The sequence below is a fragment of the Pinus tabuliformis genome, chromosome 3_1 (genome assembly GCF_031772625.1).
Source record: "Pinus tabuliformis cultivar Carrire ecotype Pingquan chromosome 3_1, CPIR1, whole genome shotgun sequence".
Classification (NCBI taxonomy): domain Eukaryota; kingdom Viridiplantae; phylum Streptophyta; class Pinopsida; order Pinales; family Pinaceae; genus Pinus; species Pinus tabuliformis.
In genome coordinates this window covers 172,477,428-172,494,016 of record NC_142301.1, presented here as the reverse complement: position 1 = coordinate 172,494,016, position 16,589 = coordinate 172,477,428, and the positions used below count along the sequence as shown (strand labels likewise).

The following is a 16,589-nucleotide window of genomic DNA, read 5'->3' as shown; positions in this document are numbered from 1 at the left end:
TTCAATTAGGCTATTACTAGCAAGTTCTATTTGACTAGTTAACAAAAGCTAACTGGTTTTGTTAACTTGTCTTCCTATAATTTAGGAGCCTGACTCAATCAACTCGTCCTTTACCCAAAATAACTCGCACTAGAAGACAATAAACTCAGTCTTCCATTAATTAGCACTAGTCAACTGCTTCTTGCATTCCTAATTTTTGGGAAATTGCCCTAAATTTTAAGAACTTGTCCTACATTTTAGGAAAATAGCTCCTAACTCAGGAACTCGTGCATGCTCAAGGAGAAACTCATTGTGGTTCCTTTGGTTAAGGCACAAATCAAGGAACCCTTTCTCACTAACATTTTCAACACTCCCTCTTAGCAAGGAACGTGTTTCTAGAAGAACCTTGCCCACCTGGATCTGTCTCCAACATTACCATGTTCTTCACTGCTGCAACTGCTCCCTCTAAACTAGAAAGCTTCCATGCTTTCTTCTGCAAAACCTACTTTGAAAACATGTTCTTTCCCACCATGCTCTACAAGTCTACCTCTTTAGTCATAAGTGCCATGTATCCTATGTACATGTGTGTCTGCTTCTTAATGTTGGGAGACTCAACTCTTTTTTGATCTCCCTTAACCAAATCCTCTATCCACTTAGGTCGAACTCTCCCTACACTGGAAGTTTGTAACTGAGTAGTTGCCTCCACTCGCCCTGGGCTATGCTCCTCATCATCCTACTAGTCAGCCCCACTGCCAACAAGCTTTGACCCAAATTGAGATACTTACCGATGCTCCATATTGAGAACTTTATCCTACTCTCGCTCAACCACCACTTCTCTAATATGAGCTCTCCATGCCTTGTTGCTCAAGGTTGCACCTGTCTCAAACAAATCTGCCCACTGGTTGCTCTCCAGCTCCTCCAAGATCATCAGCCTTACGGTCTTCAACAAACTGCCCACTAGCATTGATATGGCTGCTCCATCATCACTGCTCTTAGAGACTTCTAGAACTACTCTCCTATCAACCATATGGCTCCTAACATCAACTGAACTAGGGCTCCCATTCAAATCTTCCTCCTAACCGCCCATGACTCCTTCCATGAACACTATACTTGAGGTCTTAAACAAGGTTGGCTTCTCACAGCAGATAAGTACATCTACCCACTACATACTTGCCCATGAGAAAGAATGTTCAGAACTTCGTTTGTAAACAACACTTTGCTACCTAAAAAAAACTTTAGGACTGCATTTTTCTTGTGTTGGTCTAGATTATGTTCATTGCTCTAATACCATGTAGAAAATCCACAAAAATCTGCAACTGCTCTAATGAACAATCTAAAAGCTAATTTATTTTCATAACAACAAAGATTTTCTCTACTTAATTTGCTGCAGAATAGGAACATAAATAAACACAATCACACAATTCAAAACACAATTTTTTCTAGGGAGCCCAACTACTTAAACCCTCCGCTTATTTGAGACTTCTATTGATAGAAACTAAGCAATTGATCTCTTATAAATACAATTGTTTCAATCTGAAAGACACTTGTCTTTCCTGCTTGATCTATGCTTGAAGCTCTTGCAAGAAATGTTGATCATGCTGCCCTCTTCCCTTGCTTGATCTTTGCTTCGAATTCCTAGCACAAGAGCAAGGGATATATACCTTCTACCAACTCGCACAAGCCTGAACACACAAGCACCAACCTGTGCTCTCTACTGCCTTGTCTCGCCAATTTGTGCTCACAAGACAATGATCAGATTGTGCATTCGTTCCTCCTTATAAGCACTGTGATTAGGCTATGATTGGCAAGTTCTATTTAAGGAAAGTCAAATTGTTGATTGACTAGTTAACAAAAGCTCACTTGGTGTGTTAATTCGTCCTTCCTATAATTTAGGAGCTTGACTCAATCAAATCATCCTTTACCCAAAATAACTCGCACTATAAGATAATGAACTTAGACTTTCCACTAATTAGCACTAGTCAACTACTTTTCGCATTCCTAACTTTTAGGTATTCACCCTAAATTTTAGGAACTTGTCCTAATTTTTAGGAATTAGCTCCTAACTCATAGGAACTTGTGCGTGCTCAAGGAGAAATTCATTGTTGTTCCTTTGATTAAGGCACAAATCAAAGAACCCTTTCTCGCTAACATTTTCAACACTCCCTCTTAGCAAGGAAGGTGTTTGTAGAAGAACCTCGTCAACCTGGATCTGTCTCCAACATTACCATGTTATTCGTTGTTGCAACTGCTCCCTCTGAACTAGAAGGCTTCCCTTCTTTCTTCTATGAAACCTGCTTTGAAGACTTGTTCTTTCCCACCATGCTCTGCAAGTCCACCTCTTTAGTCATAAGTGCCATGTACCCTGTGTACCTGTGTGTCTGCTTCTTGATGTTGGGAGACTCAACTCTCTTTTGATCTCCCTTAACCAAATCCTCTGCCCACTTGGCTCAAACTTTCTCTAAAATGGAAGTCTCTAACAAAGAGGTTGCCTCCACTCGCCCTGGGCTATGCTCCTCATCATCCTGCTAGTCAACCCAACTGCCAACTCACTGAGACCCAAACTGAGACAATGGTTGAGGCTCCATCTTGAGAACCCTATCCTACTCTTGCTCGACCACCACTTCTCTACTTTGAGCTCTCCCTGCCTTGTTGCTCAAGGCTGCACCTATCTCAAACAAATCTGCCCACTCACTGCTCTCCTGCTCCTCCAAGATCGTCAACTCTTAGGGTCTTCAACAAACTGCCCACTAGCACTAATATGGCTGCTCCATCATCACTGCTCTTGGAGACTTCTAGAACTACCCTCTTATCAACCATATGGCTCCTTTCATCAGCTAAACTAGGGATCCCATTTGAATCTGCCTCCTAACAGCCCATGACTCCTTCCATGAACATTGTACTTGAGGTCTTCAACAAGGTTGGCTTCTCACAACAGATAAGTACATCTACCCACTACATACTCACCCATGAGAAACATTGTTCACAACGTCATTTATAAACAGTACTCTGCTGCCTAAAAAAACTTTAGGACTGCATTCTCCATGTGTTGGTCTAGATTCTGTTCACTACTCTAATACCATGTAGAAAATCCATGAAAATCTACAATTGCTCTAACGAACAATCTGAAAGCTAGTTTCTTTTCATTAGGACATAGATTTTCTCTACTTAATTTGCAGCAGAATAACAACAGAAATAAACACAATCACACAAATCAAAACACAATTTTTTCTAGGGAACCCAAATGGGAAAACCCTCTACTTGTTTGAGAATTTTATTGATCTCTTACAAATACAACTGTTTCAATCTAAAAGACACACTTGTCTTTCCTGCTTGATCTAAGCTTGAAACTCTTGGAAGAAATGTTGATCATGATGCCCTCTTCCCTTGCTTGATCTTTGCTCTGAATTCCTAGCGCAAGAGCAAGGGAAATCTGCCTTCTATGAACTCGCACAAAACCTCAACACACAAGCATCAACCTATGCTCTCTAGTGCCTTGTCTCACCAACTCATGCTCACAAGACAATGACCAAATTGTGCCTTCGTTCCTCCTTATGCTCTTTGATTAGGCTATTACTAGCAAGTTCTATTTGAGGAAAGTTGAACCGTTGATTGACTAGTTAACAAAAGCTAACTACTTGTGTTAACTCGTCCTTCCTATAATTTAGAAATCTGACTCAATCAACTCATCCTTTACCCAAAATTACTCGCACTAGAAGACAATAAACTCGACCTTCCACTAATTAGCACTAGTCAATTGCCTTTGCCCTAAATTTTAGAAACTCATCCTACTTTTTAGGAATTAGCTCCTAACTCATAGGAACTCGTGCATGTTCAAGGAGAAACTCATTGTGGTTCCTTTGATTAAGGCACAAATCAAGGAACCCTTTCTCTCTAACATTTTCAACATCGACATTTGTATTTAGTCAGGTCAAAAACACACTATTATTACAGCAACAGTTTCTCTCTATCAAATTGGGTATGCCCACTCCTTTTGCACTTCATCATCTTTGTCCTTGACCCTGTGCTTAGATTGAGGCACGGTTGTTGAAATGATCGTAATATTCACTTATTATTTACTTATGGCTAAATTCCATCATTATTGTATTACTAAGTTTATCATTTCGACCTGGTCAAAAATCTTTTAAATTATTCTAGCTAGCGAAGACCAACCTAGGCATCTATGTGGGCTCATAATCCCCTTATGAGGGAAGGCGCCACACCTCATAAGTTGTGTATAAATACACACCTCATGATTCATTTGTAACATCATATTAATTCCAATATTACCAAAACAAAACTAGTTTTGCAAAAGCCAGTTGGTCCAACATGTTCAAAAGGTTTCTAGTCTAAATCACGCCCTCAACCCAGAAAGGGCCAAGCCTTAATTCCCTGAACCAGCTAATTCCATACGGCATTGTACAACCAGCGCATAGGGCCACTAAACCCCACTAAAAAGCTCAAAAAATAATAAATCCAATGTTTTTAAATGCCATTTATTTAGCTATTGTGGACTGAGGATTGACTTGCTAATGTTATGTGGAGTCAGTGAAAATTGTGTGAAATGAACTTAGAACTTACAGGAAATATATATATATGGCTCTACCCTCAACACCCTGCCGTCGTGAAGAGAGGCCACAAGGGAGACCAAAAAATAAGAATAAAGGCTCTGACCTCAATCCATCCTCAACACAGGGAGGCTGGAAGGGAGTTGCTGCTCCCTTGACCCCTGCAGCAGTCCCCAGAAGTCAAAACCCCCCAAAATATCATTTTTGTTTTATGTATTTTGGTGATGTGGACTGCACTTGGTGCTATTTTGGTTATACACACTCTGACCTGCTATATACATGAAAAACCTTTGCATATTTGTGTCTAATTATTGAATTCACATGGATGTACATGAACATATATTTTATTTTAAAATTTATATATTTTATGTATTTGTTGGTTGACCAGTTTTTGTTTCTGATTTTTTACCGGTTCCAGTTTTTGCAGTCAACAGGTTCAATCACCAGTCTGGTTCTGATGACATTGATGGATTCATTAATGGTTGATTCCTTTAGCCTATGGGCACCCCCATCTTAAGCTTGATGTTACACTTGTGTTTGGCATATCTCTATATTGCACACCTCTACCATAGCTGTAGTGCACTTGTTCAAGCATTTATTCAGCACCACTCTATCTGTAGTTTATTGCAGGTCATAGGGTTTGCTGATGGATCCATTCAATCCTATCTCCGTCACACTTGTCAATCTCAACAAACTCCGCCATACAATATTTTACCTTATCAAGTATTCTGTAATATAATTATATGTTTTGAGTTAACAAATTTAACATGGTATCAAAGCATATATAGTACATCTATAGATATAGAATAGATTTTTAATCTTCAAGGTAAACCCCCAAGATGTCTCTAAATTTCAGCATTTTCTGTGTCCAGGTTAAATTGAACAATAAACAGTTCTATAACTAGACAGCTCTATGACCATATACTCCAGCGCTACTCACCTTAAAATACCGAAAGAAAGGGGTTGTCACAAGGTCCTGCAGAAGAGGATGCAGCACCTGGTCGTTGAGAGTATCTACTGTCTTGTAATCACAGCAACAATCTTCCACAATTCCAGTAAGTTTGTGTGGACTCTGAAAGAACAGGAGCAAAAAATGCATTAAATTGCATTTAGCACGAAATTTTAATGAAGTGCATAAAAGTGAGCAATCATATGGAGACAAAAATGAAAGAGAAACATAAAATTGTATTTCCTACATTCAAACCCTGAATTAACATCTTCTAACCTAAACCACTGGACAAAGGGAATCAAAATTTTTCAACAACAAAAAATTAAATATTGACAAAGAAACAAAACAGTTTCTTTCAACATAGAGGAAGCATTTTTATATACTATCCGCAAAAAATAAAGTGGACAATATAAGGGATGGCTCGTATATGTGAAAGTCACTCAACTACCTGTGGATGTTTGTAGCATTGGACAGATACTTCTGGTGAGGCCTAGGTGTATAGGTATGTGGAAGTCGCCTAATTGACTCTTAACCTTGGCAATTACTTCAATTATTGAAGTAATTGATTTTTATAAAATAAAGTAAGTTAATTTAATGAAATGCAGAGATTATTTGCATTAGTAAAATAGAAGAATCTCAACTGTTGATCTCATGTGATATTGAAATATAATCTCAACCATCAACCACTTCAGAGATTAGGGTAGTGGATTGCTCAATAACTCAAACTTATAAAAGGAAGGCTAGGCTAAGGGAGAAGACACATCATTGAGCACAAGACACAGTAAGATGGTGGTATCTCAGTGAATTGGTTGAAGAAATATTTTCATCCAAGTGTGCAGAGTTCAAGAAATAGTGCAAAGGGCGACAAGGGAACAATCCAAAGCATCCAACAGATTGTAGAACAGATCAAGGGTTTGATCAGCAGGATCAATTTCAGGTTCTTTTTATATTGGTATTCTTCCTCAAAGGGCTGCTATCCCAGGAATGGAGCCATTATATGCTGTAGACTTTAATTAATGAAACAGCAGATTAGAAATGGAGCCTTTGTATGCGGTAGACTTTAATTAATGAAACAGCAGGTCAGGAATGGAGCCTTTGTATGCTGTAGATTTTAATTAATGAAACAACAGACTTTGAAGGGCAGAAATTATGTGTGCAAGGTGCATGAGATTGGTGTTTTAATTTGCTTCCACTATAATATTTTATTTGAGAGTTTAAATCTCAGCCATGTTTTTTATTCAGGCTAAGAAATAATTAACCAAGTTGCTGGGGTTAGGAAAATAACACTAGAACCAAGGGTTAGCTTAATCGGTTGAACCCTCCTCTCAAGGCAGTTGTCAATGGTTGCGAGCTCCTCCCGAGGGTCACAGGTTATAATCCAGTTGAGTCACTCAAGGTTATCAGCCACCATTGTCGCTGGCAGTCAAGTGACACTCCATCCAAATATCGGTTGGAATATTCCAGGGAAGGAGGAATCCCACGAAGTTTTACTTAGGAAAAATAAGTTGCTTGGCCTAAAATTCGACGCCGTAAGGAATGACGAATGAAACTGAAATAAATATATATGAGTACACATAATTATTTAATATTATTAAATTTCAGGTTGTTGGAAAATACTCCTTCTGAGAAAAGGGTGTAGTGCAAATTAGTGTCATTATTATACTGGGGAATTGTACATCTCATTTGATATTTGGCATATTCACCATTTCTCTGATTTCTAAGGAGGAGTTGCATTGCAAATGATCGCCGTACATATAATTGACAGTTGTGGGCCTCATCTGTATTTGGCGTATTCAGTATTTCTATGACGCCAAAGAAAGAGTTGCGGGCAAATAATAATCAGCATCATTATTAAACCTGGGAGCCATGCGCCTCATTTGGATTTAGCATACGGAGTATTTCCCTTGTTATCCTGGTCATCTAGATCATAGCTATACCCAACCAATAGTGTTTTACATTAATATTTGCTGCGAGATGGAACCTTGTTAATATTATTATTCATAAAACGCTAAAAGTGGTCTCAAGATTTACTGACTAAAGCCCACAGATCGGTATCTTCCCCGTGAAAATGGAGCCTTAGCTTATGGGCCATTCAGTTCAAGCAATCTCGGCAATATACATCTCAAAAAATTATTTTCAAACATAGCAGAAACTTTAAAATGGAAAACCAATTAGGGCTAAATAAGGGTTTATCGATAGTTTACCGTGCATTTGCACTCTTTGGAGGAGAAGCCAAAGAGAGAAATTCGCTGCTGCCGTCCACATGCGGCCACAGAAACCGCTAAAATAGCAGTCAAGGTTATAAATGTCCACGTTTTCCATCCCCAAAATCTACTTCTACGTCGCCTATGCTCCTCTAGTTCGCCCGCCATATCCAACACAGTGCCCTAATTTTCAGTTCGTGTGAAATTTTATTGAGATTCCCTGCTAGATCGAACTGTAAGACCGCTTGATTGAATTTATAGTTCTTACAGAGCCGGGAGATAGCAAACCGACCGAAGGAAGAAACCGGTGGCTTGCGTGTCGAAACCGCGTACCTGCTTCGGACACCGTCATTTGCTGTCATAGCGTGAAGTATTTCGAAGTTTGGCGCGATAAATTGTTCTCTTCTAATTTGTCAGGTTAAAATTCGAACCTGCGCCGTCACCAAAGTGGAAACTTTTGGTGGATACAGTTGAGCTGAGTCTTTGTGGCGCAGCCTCAATTTTTTTTAAAATGAAAATAAACCGAATCCACCCTGATTTACTAAATTTTAACCACAGTTGATTTACTGAGTTCCAGAGTGAGTTCCAGAGTGATCAAATTTATTGAGATGTAAAGTTTTTAGGGCGAAAAAAGATTTGATATATCTAGGGGCTTGGTAGATTCCAATCTCTCTACCAATCTCCTAGAATGATCAAATTTCTTGAAATGCAAATCTATTAGTGAAAAGAGATTTGATATCTCTTGGAGCTTGGTATAAGAGAGATTAACTTTGTTAGAGTGAAAAGAGATTTAATACCTTTCAAGATTTGGATTTGGTAGATTCGGAATAAAGATGAATTTAGATAGATTAGTTTAATTGATTAATTAATAATTATAATTAAAAAAGAATATCTTTTAATTTTATTTTTATGTAATTTGAACAAGTCAAATATTGCAATGTCTTTTTTATCTAATTTGAACAAGTCAACATATCTAAGAGGACATGACAAGATATTCTCACACTAGATTGAGACACACATCTATATATAACAAGAATTACAATGTATATATAAAAAAATTACAAAAGAATAATTTAATGATAATTTATATATTAATTATTTTTTTATAGTATATATATATATATATATATATATAAAAGATTTTTACATTATTTGGACATGTTGTTTTCCACTATTATAATTTTGGCTTTTTAAATATATGACAGATCAGTGTTGAGATCCATTACAAATAGCGATGGCTAGGGTTTATGCAACTTATCAACAACCTTATGTCAAAAATTGTCAAAAAAAAAATTTAATGATTATTTATATATTAATTATTTTTTATGATTATATATATATATATATATATATATATATATATATATATATATATATAATTGTATTTTAAAAATACTTTTTACATTATTTGTACATGTTGTTTTCCACCATTATGATCCTGGCCTTTCAAATATATGACAGATCAGTGTTGAGATCCATTATGAATCCTGGTGGCTAGGGTTTATGCAACCTATCAGCAATCTTGTGTCAAGAATCGTCTTTTTTTCTTCATTGTTATAGGCATAGATGCTAGACATATGGGTGAGCAAAGTTTCACGATAGAGACTATATTGGAGATTATGCGGGTGATATGCACTTTAACAAATCCATCATTTTGTTTACATTTGAGTTCATATTCAAGAAATTTTACTGAGAAGAGCACAAGGTGGTCTTGGATGAGGTTGAATACTTAATTGTCGTGGCATTAGTATCGAAGAATATAATGCTTCCATGTTGAAGCCTTCTAAACTTAGGGTTGAATTGATTGTCATGTGATTGGATACAATTCCTTGAGGGTCATTCATTTTCTTCTTTATATGTATATTGTTGTACGCATATGGGCAACATATTGCCATGGCGTTGGAGAAAGAAAACCTTGATCTTCAACAACAAAAACCTTAATTATGATAGAAAGTATCAAACTCCACAAAAATTCCTAAAACAATCAATTTGCCCAAAAAAACAATCGTCCATATTCAACCAAACCCTATAATATTGAGCTCGTTAAAAATCGTAGAAAAAGGTGAACATTGAAGCCGATAGCACAATCCACCTTGGTACTGATCCACTCGTTGTTAAAATAGAAGATCGAGGAGTTGAACAGGGTTCTGCAATCGTAACTCTGGCAAGGGTTGATGGTCAGGAAGAAGTAGAATAGACTCTAATACCCATCCTAGTGTGGATTGTGTAAACACTCTCCCCTGCTACGAATTCATAGCAGAAACATTGAGCATGAGATCACAAGGAAAAAAGGAATTTTACACTTTTAAATAGGCTATATAAGAGAAGAATACCATGGGAAAAACTATAGGATCAGCATATCATGGAAAAAACCATGGATTCTCAACTGCAAATGTTTACATAACATCTCTTCCATATTGGGAGCAATTATTAATTTTTTACTTTTATTTTTATTTGACCAAGTCAAAATGTTTTACAAGATAGGACATTACAACATCTCTTCCATATTGCATTCGAGAGCGTCTTTCGGCGCAATTATATATCTTAGATGTTGAGTATTAATATTAATGTGTTAGACATTTCAATTTAGTATATTTTATGTGAAATGAAATAGGTAAGTGTGAGTTTTCTTTTTATACATATTTTAATTCTTTTAATTATATGCCAAATAAAGTGGCTAGAGGTAAATTGTATGTAAAATGGAAATATTAAGACTATAGTTTTTCACTTTATTTTGTATATAATGTTGAAAATGAGTACTATAACTTATGATAAATATTATATGATTGAGTATATGTGTAAGAAAATTTTATATATTGATTTAATGTTTAGTTATATTATTAGTGGATGGGGTGACTAGTGACTATATTGTAAAAGGGGGGTTGCCACTGCCCCACCAAGCCAAGTGGCTAGGGGACGTGGTAGCACGCCCCCATAATTGTGTTTTAATGACTTCTCACTCGAGGCTACCTCATTGATCTGTTCATTGGCCACTTGAACCCATAATGGATTACACCACCAACATTGAATCATGGTTCCCTCGACAGGTCTGTCACATCTTAGATTGTGTGAAATTTACTCGCTTCCTAATGTCACTCACACCTCTCCTCCTAGTGTCATTACTCTCATTTAAATTGTGTGGTTTTCGGCTCTCTCTCTCTCTCTCTACAACCTCCTCCAGTCACTTGAGCAATTCATTCCACGGGCACTGGTGGGCCTACTTATGTGAGCCTTGGCCAAGCCCAGTTCATTCGCTCTAAAATCTCAATTGTTGTTCCATAATTGGCAAGTCCACTCCCCCTAGCTGGAGACTCAGGGGACCTAGCAATTGGTTTCCTGGCATACTGGTTTGGCATTGTTGTTTCCTTCTCTTCAAATTGTAGTTCATGCAACGACTTCTAAAGACGATTCTCACTGCAGGACTATGGATAATTCTTTCGGGCATTGGACCTCCTCGGTGGGCACATTTGTTGTTTTTGGTTTGCATTGCTTCTATGACATGGTTTTCATTTGTGTGCTTGTCCATATCACTAAATTTCATGTAGCCAACCTTTTTATGTTGGGTGCTCTTCGCTTATTTCCTATATACTCATGTGTGCTTTGATTCATCCCTTTAGTTGGCCTTGAATTTTCCCTTCTTCTTCTAGCTCTCCCCCTTTGTGATATATTGTATGCTTTTGCCTCCTCTAAACCCCATCTTTGTCTTACTTCCTACCATCTAACCCTTTTCCCTCCTCACGTGGCTTCTCTCACTTGGTCAACCACTTATTCCCCTCTCCCCCTGACATCTTGGTCTTGTCTCCTTGTGATAAGGGGCTCAAAAAATAGCTCAAATTCCAAAGTTTTCGGATTGGTATGGAACCTGGACAACCGCGTAGTTCTCGTCATCCTAAATCTAGTGCAACTTGTTTCGCGCGAAACGAACTCCGTATGACTCCATAAACGAGTTTTGTTCACTTTCCCAAACAAGCGAAACTTCAAAAAAAAAAGGACAGTTGTTGGGATGGGGTCCCCTAGGTCAATTTTGGGGTTGAAACCCCAAGTTTCGATGTAAATTTGTGTAAAAGATGTAAATTCTCTGCGATTTGTGGATGCGGAGCACGTAAATGATTAGGAGTAAAAGGGGTTTTAACCCCTTGTTTATGTAAAGTTGAGTCGACATTGAGATCAATAGGTGTGTCTTAGAGAGTCTAAGGCAGAGATCATGTAGAAGGGGTCAATAGAAGATAGCGTAGAGAAGTGGGTTAGATAGAAGAGAAAGGCTCTGCAGTTGAGTGCGCAGAGGCCTAGATAGAGTCCGCAGCTAAGTGCGCAGACCCCTGTAGCTAAGTGCATATGGAAGTTTTGAGTCTGTATTCTGAACTGGAAATCAATAAAGAATTTATTTCTGGAGAAATATTGTGCATTGTTGTTTACTTCTATTTATGACTTATGTTGTTGATGAATACTATGTTTATGAAACATCGATCTAATGATGTGTGATTCCATTGAATAACTGTTAGATGATGTACACAAGCATGTTTATATAATTATGCGAAGACCTTGATGAATTACTTAATGTTTATTAATAACACAAGCTTATCGACATGAACCCTAGTATAGAGTTGTTCTCTGATGCGCGTAAGTAGATAAACAAACCGTTAAGGGTCCGTAAAGACCGATCATGGATCTTCACGAAGGTTTGAAGGTTGTTTTAGTAGAGTTGCAGTACCGGGCCCTAGGGGCTTATAGATCTGTGCAAAGGTAGATCTAGGGCACTAAAAGACATCACACTTGTCTTTGGATGCAAAAACTTGGTTCTTGCATCCCCCCATATTGCTTCAGGTGAGACTGCAGCCTGCATTAAGCGAGTTGTTTCTGAAAGGGCCAGTAGTGTAGGGATTTGTTGGTTGGCACAATTAACTCTAAACCTTGGTCAGGACCCCCTAAGCCAACAAATGGTTCCATCGCTGGGACCGAGATCTGCTTAAAGGAGATGTGTGATTTCGCATCACTAGAATCGACCAAGAAGGAAATTGAGAAGTGGTTGGACAGAAAGATTCACGAATTTGCGATGCAGGAAAATAGGAACCCGCGCCTATCAAAGAAACATTGGTTGGACAAATATTTGTATACGGAAATACATAAAATTTCCTTCTGCACCTTCCTGATCGAATTATACGAATGGTTAGCTAAGTTGGCAGACGACCAAGGGATGTGAAAGCTTGACGGTCCAACAGTGTGGACTCTAGAGTTGGTACGACAATTAGAAGCCTCAGAAGACAAAATCGCGCGGGTTGTCGACCATTGGCTTAATCGAATTATAGGAGGATTTGTTACAGAATTCACTATTGATACCTTAGTTAGCTACAGCGAAGCAGAGCGGCACTTCTTCAAGGGACCACGAGGTAAGTATCTAAGATCTTTGAATACCTAGATTAAGATGCTCTTGTGTGAAAAATGGGTTATGCCATTGCCTTGATGTTTGGAGCTATGCGAAGTGGAAAACTCTTCAAAGATCAAGAGAGATCAGGTCCTGAATATAGCTCATTGATTAGACCTCCTTCAAGTGACGGCGAGGGAGTGGTACAGTCCTCGCTGCGGAGTGTTGTCCAGCTGATAAGACAAGGTTTTCCATTGACATGTCATCCATCCACTCCACCTCCACCTCCACCTCCACCACATACACCTTTTCTCACACCACCACGCCGTTCAACATGTCGAACACAATGAAATTGTCGATTTTCAAAGGTATAGGGAGTGAAGACACAAATCAGTTCTGGTTTGTTGCGAATGTTGTGTGGACAGTGCAACAGATTACTGATGACAACATAAAGAAGGCGCAGTTAGTTACTGCTCTGTAGGATTGCGCGCTGACATGGTATATTAAGTATTGTTTTGATCATCCTGTGGCAACGCTAGCAGAGACTAAGGCTGCTTTAAACAAAGATTTTAGTAAGCCTAAGTTTGACTTGCAGTCAGTAGTTGGATTTAAGGAGATCACGATGAGGGTTGATGAGACACCTTGGGATTTAGATCAAAGGCTGAAGTGTGTGATTCGAGAAGCTAATATGCAGCTCACAGATGGTCAGCACCGCAAGTGGTTTATAGCTTCACTTTTGCCCCACCTTAGGATTGCTCTGTTTCTCCCTCCATACATCTCGCACCATTGAAAACCTCTCTGTGACATCCTTCACTGGTGCAACACTCTTGTGCCTCTCGCATTGTTGCAGCCTGCTAGCTCTACACAGTCTTGGGAATCTTGCACTGTAGTTCTCTCTGTTGCTCCATCTGCATCTATCTCTACCCAATCAATCAGTCCTGCTACTCCTCATCGGGGCTCCTATAGCAAAGTCAAATCAAAGAGGTTGGGTACCTCAAGGATACTACCCCTCCTCCTTGGGACGATCACTCCACATCGCCCCACCTCCTACCTGGAGGTATGGCTGCATGTGATCCCTCTGCCCACTTGGCTCGAAGTTTCCCCCTACTGGAGGTCTCTGCATGAGTAGATGTCTCTACTCGATCTCCACTCAACTTCCCCTGTTGTGGCTGCTCCACAACCTCCTGAAGCTGCTACACCAATCGTGGCTCCTCCACAATCATCTGAGACTTCTTCTGGCGCTGCATGTTGAGAGGTAATATACTCTCCCTCTCAACCACCAAGTCTCCATCAGTTGCCTTGCTACTTAAGGCTTTGCATGCATCTTGAACCTCAAGAGCATACAGGTTCTTGACCCGTGAACCGATCTGCTTCACCTGTCTAGTGATGATGTGTCTAAGGAAAACCTTTCCCTTACTGAAGACTACATCATAGCCTCTGTCTTCTAGCATCGCGATTGACACCAAGTTTCTCTTCAGTCTTGGTACATACTTGACATCGGTCAAGGTAAGGTGAGCTCCATGATCCCTCTGAAAAATAACCATGCCTACACCTGAGACACTATACTTTTCATCATTACCCATCGCTATGAGTATCTGGAGATCTTTCTCCTCCAAAGTACTGAACAAACTCTTGTCGCCAGTCATGTGGAAAGAAGCTCCACTGTCAAGAAACCAACCACTTCCCACCATGGATGAAAACATGCATACGAACAGTGTGAAATCCAACTCGAACTATGAGGCCAGTGCCTCACCTTCTGATCCTTCCACGGATCCCTTCTTGGATTTCCTCAGTGGACAATTTGTAGCAAAATGGCCCACCTCATGACAATGAAAGCATCGCACTTTCGATTTGTCAAACTTCTTCCCACCATGGGAAGAACTGGATTCAGAATGAGAAACCTTCTCCTTCCCCTTCTTCGCCTTACTCGCTAAGGCACAGTTTTCTTCATCCTCCATGGATGAAGAACCATCTCTGGTGCTTCTTCTTATCTCCTCCTGCATCAAATCCGACCAAAGTCGTTCCCAATCTGGCAGTTTCTCTCTTCCATTAACCAAGTCCTAGTAGCTATGCCAGCTCTTAGGAAGACCGAGGAGTGCAAGACTCACCATGTCATCATCAGCTGTTGTGATCCCTACACTTCCAAGCTCATCCCTGCATGTGGTGAGCTTGTTCAGATACGTAGAGATCGTGTTGCCCTTTTCACACTTGATCTTTCGAAGCTTGTCTTTCAGTGCCAACTTCCTCTGATCACTGTTATTCTGATATAGATCTTTCAATGTTTTCCACATTGAAAACGGTGTCTCCTTCCCATGGAGACTCGAGACTATGTGATCTCGAACTCCCTCCAGAAGGATTCTCCTTGCTCTAGCCACACATTTTTTCCATTTAGCCAATTCAGCAGCACCAATCGGCTTGAGGACTTCTTGATCAATGAAGTCCTTTAGACTATTATCCTCTAGTACTGCGTCCATGTGATCCTTCCAGGATATATAATTCGAACTGCCATCAAGGGCATATTCGAGTCTCAAACCATAGAACACCATAGGTGAAATAGAGATGTGATAAGAACTCGATTTCTATATTCAGGAATCACAAACTTCAACTTCTCCCTTCTTGTATACTGTTCTTCCTTGATCACCTGTGCTTTGATACCATGTAGAATTTTTCTACAAATCAACTAGCTCTGATACCATGTAGAAATTCCCACCTGTAGATCACTTGATAATGCAATATACTAAAGCAAAACACTTGATCTACTTCTACAAACAATTTAGCGGAAGCTTAATCAATTTGAGCAACATCAATAAGAACACATATAACTGATATGGAGAAATCAATCACACATAACACATAAGATATAACCAAGGGAAACCACCAGCCTAAAACCCCATCTCTATATTATCATACAAGTGGAAATATTACTAGTATTACAAAAAGAATCAGCTCAAAAGCTATCCTGCTCTCTCTGCAATACCTCTGCTACTCATAGACAGTCAAAAACCTCTATCTAACCTATGGTCTGTCCTCCAAGCCTCCTATTTCTTTGGGCAATTTTGATTGGTGTCCAATGCAACCACTTGTGTGAATTGGCCTCTTCACACACTCACTAACCTCTAATCCAACTACGCAGTCCTTAAGGAGATAAATCCTCATCATGGATGAGCTTCCTTTATAGGAAAAATATTCATCCAACTGATAGTACACTATCCCTTCTTTGATCTCAACTGGGTCTCTGTCTGAACTAACATGCATGAGTTATTCATGAGAGAATATTCAGTTATCTAAAGAACAGCAGTGATATGCAAGCATGCATTAACTAACTGAACTCACATTAATTTAAACAAATTGTTTAAATCAATTATAACTGGACTTGACTCAGTTAACTGAGCCAACTCATTACTACTCAAATTAGAACTCATCCTTATCTCTTTAATTGATGGATAAATTCCTCAATTAATAGAGAAATTGTTGCATGTCCTCACATAGACTTCATGTTTGATTTTTCACAACTAATTAACTCATGGTGA

General features: G+C 39.0%; 1 protein-coding gene across 1 annotated transcript in view; it reads right to left on the bottom strand.

Annotated features, from left to right (window-relative positions):
* Window positions 1-8,159, bottom strand: part of LOC149186352 (endoplasmic reticulum oxidoreductin-1-like) — a 30,882-nt gene extending 22,723 nt beyond the window's left edge. The window contains exons 1-2 of the mRNA XM_089410977.1: window positions 7,698-8,159; window positions 5,485-5,616 (exon numbers count right to left, since the gene is read on the bottom strand). Coding sequence (XP_089267103.1) covers window positions 5,485-5,616; window positions 7,698-7,865 — 300 coding nt within the window. The 5' untranslated portion in view covers window positions 7,866-8,159. The remainder of the gene's footprint in view (window positions 1-5,484; window positions 5,617-7,697) is intronic.
* Between the last annotated feature and the right edge of the window lie 8,430 nt (window positions 8,160-16,589).